Source organism: Pyrus communis, chromosome 14 (assembly GCF_041283825.1).
Source record: "Pyrus communis isolate YQ-2024b chromosome 14, ASM4128382v1, whole genome shotgun sequence".
Lineage (NCBI taxonomy): Eukaryota > Viridiplantae > Streptophyta > Magnoliopsida > Rosales > Rosaceae > Pyrus > Pyrus communis.
In genome coordinates, this window is record NC_142578.1 from 19,338,292 (window position 1) to 19,346,933 (window position 8,642).

The 8,642-nt window shown below is 37.7% G+C and overlaps 1 protein-coding gene across 1 annotated transcript; it reads left to right on the plus strand.

The window, feature by feature from the left end:
• The first annotated feature begins 5,954 nt into the window (after window positions 1-5,954).
• LOC137712162 (bidirectional sugar transporter SWEET5-like) lies at window positions 5,955-7,232 on the plus strand. The gene is made up of 6 exons (XM_068451290.2): window positions 5,955-5,997; window positions 6,097-6,133; window positions 6,238-6,454; window positions 6,528-6,689; window positions 6,881-7,000; window positions 7,104-7,232. The coding sequence occupies exons 1-6, from the start codon at window positions 5,955-5,957 to the stop codon at window positions 7,230-7,232; spliced, it is 708 nt and encodes a 235-aa protein (XP_068307391.2).
• Window positions 7,233-8,642: the final 1,410 nt, after the last annotated feature.

Sequence of the window (8,642 nt, forward strand, 5' to 3'; positions counted from 1 at the left end):
GTGCCTCTGGTCAGAATTTGTTGACTCGTACTCAGGGTGCCTCGTCGTCCGACACAGGTACCATGGGACATGTTCTCTTAGCCTCCGAGAAACAGCACCATACAGGTTGGATTCTGGACTCTGAGGCAACGGATCATATGACATATGATAAAAATATGTTTCAATACATGACTACATCTCACAAGAAAAATATATCTACTGCCAATGGTACTTTGGCACCCGTGTGTGGTGCCGGCACTGTGCATCTCACCCCATCACTTCCCTTACATCATTGCTTGCTTGTTCCGTCTTTATCCCATCACCTATTATCCATACCACAGGTTACTGAACAATTGGATTGTGTTGTTCTAATGTATCCGTCTTTTTGTCTACTCCAGGATATTCAGACCAAGGAGATAATTGGGCGTGGCACTAAGAGAGAGGGGTTGTACTACGTGGACGACATCGTTTCTGGAAGAGCAAATGCAGTTCGCGCATCCCGGTCTAGTAATTTACAAGCAGTGTAGTTGTTGCATCGTCGGTTAGGCCATGCATCTTTTGGGTATTTAAGGCATATGTTACCTAGTTTATTTAGTGGAATAAATGAATCAGACTTACATTGTGAAGTATGTATTCTTGCTAAAAGCCATCGTGCTTCTTTTCCGCCTAGTATGAATAAAAGAGATTTACCGTTTGAACTTGTGCACTCTGATGTTTGGGGGCCATCTCCGGTTGTTACTTCTTCTGGGATTAAGTGGTTTGTTACGTTTGTTGATGATTGCACTCGTATGACGTGGCTATATGTGTTACAAAATAAGAGTGATGTTGGTATGGTATTTCGGAATTTTTCTCAAATGCTTTGGACCCAATACTTCTCTGGGATTAAAGTTCTTCGTTCTGATAATGGTGGTGAATATATTAATCGTGAGTTGTCAGAGTTTCTTGGTGATCAAGGCATTCTCCATGAAACAACTTGCCCCTATACTCCACAGCAAAATGGGGTGGCTGAAAGGAAAAATCGCCATATCTTAGAAACGACACGTGCACTACTTCTGGGTGCTTCTGTTCCTAAGGTTTTTTGGCCTGAAGCTGTTACTTATGCCGTCTACGTGATTAATCGTATGCCCTCTCGGGTGGTTCAGTTTCAAACTCCATTTCAAGTCCTCACTCAACATGTTCCTGTGGTGTCTTCTCATACTCTCCAGCCCCGGGTCTTTGGGTGTGTGGCGTACGTGCATATTCAGAAAATTCATCGCACTAAGTTGGATCCGTGTGCACTTCGCTGTGTGTTTGTTGGTTTCTCCTCTCACCAAAAAGGATATAAATGTTATCACCCTGCGACTCGTCATATGTATGTTACCATGGATGTGACCTTCTCTGAATCCGAGTATTTTTATGCGCCCGTATCTTCATCTTCAGATCCCCAGGGGGAGAGCTCTAGTGATGATCTAAAATGGTTGGACTTGGAAGGAATCCCTATGGTTGATGCTGTGCATAATGGGGCAGTGATTATACATGCCGAGAATGATAAATCTGCAATTGTTGCCGATAGCAGCATGCAGTCAGGACCGGTTCCAGATGAGAGTGATAAATCTCCAACAGTCACCGAGAGCAGCATGCAGTCAGGACAAGTTGTTGACGAGCCTACTAATGTACCCCCTTCTCTCTCTAGCTCCACAGTGCTGCCCAATGAATCTTCTCTGGATATACCTGAGGTAAGTATTGTGGATGATTATGTAACTAATACAAGTAATGATGTAAATACATATAAGCTGCCACCGAGACAAAATCGGGGTGTGCCTCCTAACAGGTTTTCTCCGGAAGGCAAAGTGAAGTATCCAATAGCCAACTATGTCTCATGCAATGGTCTTGCACCAGAGCGCAAGACTTTGGTGGACAATATGGAGGCTACTCGAGTACCAACCCGTGTGGAGGAGGCTCTAAAGGATCAAAAATGGGCAAACGCAATGGATGAAGAAATGTTGGCGCTACAGAAGAATAATACCTGGGAGGTGACGTCTTTACCAGAAGGAAAAAAAACAGTTGGCTGTCGTTGGGTGTTCACTGTCAAATACAAAGCCAATGGATCAATCGACAGGTACAAAGCAAGGTTGGTAGCTAAAGGATACACCCAAACATATGGTGTAGATTATCAAGAAACGTTCTCTCCGGTTGCCAAGATGAATACGGTACGAGTTCTGATATCTTTAGCTGCTAATATGAACTGGCCATTAAAACAGTTTGATGTGAAAAATGCCTTTCTTCATGGGAACTTGGAGGAAGAAGTATATATGGATTTTCCTCCTGGGTACAGTGCTGGTAGAAGTACCGGAGTATGTCGGTTGCGTAAGTCTCTTTATGGGCTTAAGCAATCGCCTCGTGCGTGGTTTGATAGGTTTACTCAAGTCATGAAAAAGATTGGGTATTACCAAAGTCATTCTGATCATACATTGTTTGTCAAACGGAGATAGGAAAAAGTGACGGCCCTAATCATCTATGTAGATGACATGATTATTACTGGGGATGATTATGATGAGATTTCAAGGCTGCAGAGAAATCTTGCGGCTGAGTTTGAAATGAAGAACCTAGGGGATTTGAAGTATTTTCTTGGAGTCGAAGTTGCTCGATCGTCGAAAGGTATTTTCTTGTCACAACATAAGTATGTTTTGGATTTGTTAAAAGAAACTGGTATGCTGGGATGTAAGCCAGTTGATACTCCTATTGTTGAAAAACATCATCTATGTTTGGATCCGAATCAGAAATCAGTTGATAAGGGGAGATATCAGAGACTTGTAGGGAGACTAATTTATTTGGCTCATACACGTCCAGATATTGCCTATGCAGTAAGTGTAGTAAGTCAATTTATGCATTCACCGAGTTAAGATCATATGGCTGCTGTTATGCGTATCTTAGCTTATTTAAAGTCTGCACCTGGAAAAGGAGTTCTCTATCGGAAGCATGGACATTTAAGGATTGAGGGGGTTCACGGATGCTGATTGGGCAGGAAGTGTAGGTGACAGACGGTCTACTTCAGGATACTTTACTTTTGTAGGAGGAAATTTGGTTACATGGAGAAGTAAAAAACAGAAGGTAGTATCAAGATCCTCGGCTGAGGCCGAGTATCGAGGAATGGCTCACGGCATTTGTGAGATTCTCTGGCTTCGAAAGCTTCTTGAGGGGCTTGGGTTCAAGCCAAAGGAAACCATGAGACTATACTGTGATAATAAGTCAGCAAGAGATATAGCTGATAATCCGGTACAGCATGGTAGGACAAAACATGTGGAAGTTGATCGACATTTTATTAAAGAGAAGCTTGAAAGGAAGATTGTGTAAATACCTTTTGTGAAGTCAGAGGAGCAACTTGCAGACGTTCTAACTCATGCAGTATGTAGTCGAAGGTTTGATGACTCACTTGTCAAGTTGGGCATGTGTGATATCTATGCACCAACTTGAGGGGGAGTGTTAGCGTGAGTCAATATTAGGAAAATAGGGAATGTAAATAATAGGAGTCCTTTATTAAGTAGGTTTGTATATATGTTTTTTGTTTCCTTGTAAAACTATGATAGCACATGTATATATTTCTAAACAAGTAATAGAAGAAAGATTCCCGTAAAAGTTCTATTATTAGTGCTATAGAGAAACAGTTTCAAACTAGTAATTGGCACTAGACACTAGCATTGCTAGTAATTAGTGTAGTGTTAGAATTGCAAAGGAGGTGAGACTAGTACAAGCACTAGCAAAAGAAGACGATCAATTTTATGATAAGTATCATACAAGGAATCTTGCGGTTCCCATGTTAGTCATGGATGAAGTGAGAATAAAAATGTGGGGGACATTTTACAGAATTAAATTAGACACGATGATGTTTTTAATTAAGTAAGCATATGAATTAATGGACATGGTCATGGGGTCATGCATGTAAGTCATAGTAAGGAAGAATGAAAGCCAAAAAAATGTTTTCCCCATAATGGCTAGTGATGCATGAATACATAAGAAGATAGATAAAATCAGTCTAGTTGTTCCCTACTTCTTAAAAGTAGAAAACGTGATCGATCTAATGATAACATTAAAAGTAACCACAATTATTGAAGAATTGTGGGGGGAGTTTAAGTATCTTTGATATATTAAGAAAAATGGAAACATAATTTGTTAATTGAATGAGACAATCAAGATGTCATCTCTTGTGATGAGTAATTGTTTAAGGTATGGCAAGGTTAGAGACCTTCTTACAAATACCTTTAATGTAGGGGGGTTTAATTACTTAGTAATTAAGTCCTAATATAATTTTGAGGAATTGACATTTCACACAACTACACTTGTATGAAATATAATTTCGTAACAACATAGAGAAAGTAAACCTCGTGGATCCAATATTAAAGGATTGACTACAAAGTAAGTTGACCATCAAGGGAAATGAGGTTAAAGCCAACATAAGCAATGAATCAACCGGGCGGAAATCTAACTTAGTTGATTGGAGATCCCATGGTCTAAGTTCAATAGACAAACTAGTTGGGCATGATTCAAAGAAGTTAAAAAACTATAGACCTTATTCCTATGGTGGGAAAAGTGTGTTGTTCTGCAAAAGTTATAGGGTGTATATTTGTACTTAATGTCAGTGATATCTTAAAAATAAGAGGGATAGAGCTATCTGGTCACCTAAATGAGAGTAGAAGTGGGTCGCTTATATACGTATGAGATGGCTAAATTCTCTAAAGCTCTGATGAATCCATGATTTGTTCAGGACCAAAATGAACACAACTTTATGAATCGTAATATATTAGGATTAATGATGTGCGTTGCTTATTGTCTCGGTTTACTGCTGCGGTGAACAGTTGAAGATTCCATATCCACTGCGTCACCAAGTAAATCCGATAAGTATTCACTAGGGTAGGTTCAAATCCAAAAGACACCTCTCTTGATCCATCTCTTGTCTGCCTGTACTCTCAAATTCTTCTAATTTTCATTCATGTGGGGGATTGTTGGAAATTATATATTATAATATGAAATGTTATTGTATATAATTTTAATAATTGAATGAAAAATAGTGTTAACCATATTTCTTAGAAAGGTTATGTTGTTTATGTGCATTCCCTTGCTAAATGATGTATACTTATAGATGAAAAGTTATATCTCTTTAATAAGTAGTAATTGGGTTCTATATAAACCCATGAAACCATTGGTATAAAATGATAGAAAATTAGAGTTAATTTTTACTCTTGAGAAATAGGGTTTCCCCACTCTATTTCTCTCATTCTTCGTTTATCAAATTATGAGTTATGTCTTCAGAGTACGGAATATATGAAATTCGCTAGAGTCCAAAGATTGAAGTGCTTCGACTTCGGATTATAGATTGTTGAATCCTGGGAGACAGACGCCTACCGAACAACAAGCACAAGAGTAAGGGCAAAATTATGTCTTTAGGAAATTGCATTTATGCAAGCCTCAATCTCCAAGTTTGTCAGTATTTCTAACTTTCTCCCTAGTTGTTTATATTAATCTCATGCACAATTGATGTTGTGATTTTCTTTATGATTATTATCATTAGAATTATTGCGTTATTTACATATTTTCTAATATTACTCCAACAGAATTTACACAATCACAATTTAATATAATATTTATAACATATATGATATTGTATTGAAATGTTCCTTGTGTAACAGCTGCAAGAAGATATTCCATATAATCATACATGTTTGACCAATTCCAATATCCAACTGTGGAAACGAGAATTGAGTAAATGAAAGGAAAAAACCAAAGGTAGTTCCCCTACACGGCATTCGTGTCACATTTAGTTATCAAACATGGTGAGTTCACCAGGACATTTGATGTATTAGTTAGGAAGGTACTACCCTTCGACTTTAAATAACCAAAACTTCGACATCCTCATATAGGGATATCGAACAAGTGTAGTATTGTTCTTCTTGATTAAGAAAAATAGTATTATACTTGTTCATATTCTCCAAAACATTAAAATGGCGAACGTTGAAGCAATTAGGATCCTCGTAGGCGTCATTGGTCAGTATATCATTTTCGCGATGAATTAACCTTTTAGTTTTACTTTACGTAAAAAATGACCAAGTTCTTATTAAATTCTTCTTGTTCCTCCCTTTGCAGGAAATGTCATATCTTTTTTCTTATTTACCTCTCCAATGTAAGTTCTCTCTCTCTATCTCTCTCTCATCCTTGTGTTCCACGTACGTACATGGTTACAAAATTCTTATGTTTTATGAGTGACTGTAATTAAAATTTTTGCAGCCCAACATTTGTGAAAATCATCAAGCAAAAGTCAGTTGGAGAATTCAAGTCAGATCCTTATATTGCAACTCTGCTTAATTGTGCAATGTGGTCGTTTTACGGCATGCCGATTGTTCATCCGGATAGCCTTCTTGTCATTACAATCAATGGCACTGGATTTTGTATTGAACTCGTTTACATTGCCATCTTCTTCACATATTCCTCTGGGAAAAACCGCGTAAGTCGTACTAATACTAACAACTAAACTGCACGTTATGAATTTGCAACACGTGTTTTTTTCTTTCTTTCAGCGAAATATCATCATTGCTCTTCTGGTTGAAGCTACATTATTTGCCATTGTGGTTTTCATTACCCTACACTTCTTCCACTCAACGAAAGACCGGTCTATGATAATTGGGCTCTTGTCTATTGTCTTCAATATCATTATGTACGCGTCGCCCTTGACCGTCATGGTATGTATCTATAATTTCCATGCACGTACGTAGGTGCACTGCTACTTAGACAACATTTACTGATAACATGAAAAGAAACCTATTTATACGCAACTTACTTCTACTAAAGTGAGGTGGTCACTAAACACCTCCAAATGCTACATACTAAATGTCTTGAATCAAGTTGATGTGTTGCCTTTCTTGGATGACAGAAAATGGTTATCAAGACGCAGAGTGTTAAGTACATGCCAATTGCCCTCTCGCTAGCTAACTTTTGCAATGGAATTGTGTGGCTCATCTATGCACTTCTTAAATTTGATCCCTATATTCTGGTAATTATCGAAACGAACATTTTAATTTACGATAAGAGTTTTGATCCGTTTCTGAAATTGTTTTCTTGATATTTTAACAATTTTGTTTGAACAAATTTTGTAGATTCCAAATGGTTTAGGAACAATTTCTGGCTTGGTGCAACTCACCTTGTACGGCACTTACTACCAGACCACCAAATGGGATGAGCAAGATGAAAAGCCAAAATCGGATGTTCAACTCTCCAACGTTTAGAAGACGAGTAATGCTAAGTAGACTACATTGTAAATCTCTGATTTGTCAAATCAAATTAAAGATTCGGATAAATTATTTACCAAAATTTTATGAATGGAAAAACCTTTTTAAATTTCAATTGTTACGTTTCAAAAGTGGGCATAGCTCACCATACCAAGGAGGTGGTGAGAATCACTATCCTAAGATAGTTGTGAGTAATATCACCACATTAATTGCCGTTAGATGAATTTGATATAATTTATCTAATACAAAAATATCAAAATTCAAAGTGAATCTACTATTATTCAATGCAAACCACTATTAACCTATCTTAGCTTGATGGAGCGGAATTTATTATGACCCACCACGAAAGTTTTATTTAGGAGTGGGCACAATTTGGTGCGGTTTGGTTTTGGGGTATAATCAAAATCAAAATTTATTGTGGTTTGATTCAGTTTGACAGATGGAATCGAAGTGAAACTAAACCAAAATAGAAGAAAGGAACAATTTACAGTAAGTAAAACCAAAATTGATAACCACTATACTAAACTTCAAGGAAATCCCCTTTCGGTTGGTTTTAAAATTGAGTCGTTGAGGGTGATAATGGCCAAGAGATTTATTTTATTTTAAAGTTTCGTGATGGTTTTTGAAGTTTGAAATGCCCCAAATGCAGAAAACACCTTGTCATATCAATCAAACTTACGGATTTTTCAATCTAGTAAATGAAACAGATTAACATGGAACATGGAGGATGAGCATGAAGTGTAAAGTGAGAATGAGTAGCTAGAAGCATTTTTATTTTATTTTACTAGCAAATACACGCATTGCCTTTTGCGTTTTTATTAGTGGTGGGCAAAATGGATCGAGAACCGAAACCGAACGAGGTCTGAACCGGAAAAATTCAGCCAGTTCAGTTTTATACACTTTTTTCTCGGTTTCAGTACAAAACCGAACTGGTCTATTAACATTCGGTTTCGGTGTTATAAATGTATGACTCGAACAATTTTTTTTTAGATTCCTTTTTCCACTTGGCTGCCCTCAATTGGTTGTTGGGAGAGCCCATAGAATTACCATGGAGTCTACCACATCGTATCTGGGACTCACTAAATATCTAGGGGTATGCTATCCACTCACCCATTTTTACTTCTCATACACTCTTTGTTAATTTCTGTCCGTTGATTTTCTTCAATTCATCCGATCCAACAGCCGAAAACCAAAAATATGTGGGAGAACTAAAAAAAGATATGTGGATATCACATTCCAATATCTATGAAAGACGATCTATTCTCTCTCACACTCTCAACTCATCTCATCACACACTTAGTCACACAGGCAGACGGACTCAAAGCTCAGTTGCTAGCCATCTCATACAGTTTATCTTATAATATATCATGACTACCTCAAGGAACTTGTCCTTTGATGTACGACAAT

Coding starts and splice junctions, on each gene's coding strand:
- LOC137712162 (XM_068451290.2), top strand. CDS start 5,955: ATGGCGAACGTTGAAGCAATTAGGATCCTCGTAGGCGTCATTG. Junction 6,455..6,527: donor ATTCCTCTGGGAAAAACCGC/GTAAGTCGTACT, acceptor TCTTTCTTTCAG/CGAAATATCATCATTGCTCT. Junction 6,690..6,880: donor CGTCGCCCTTGACCGTCATG/GTATGTATCTAT, acceptor CTTGGATGACAG/AAAATGGTTATCAAGACGCA.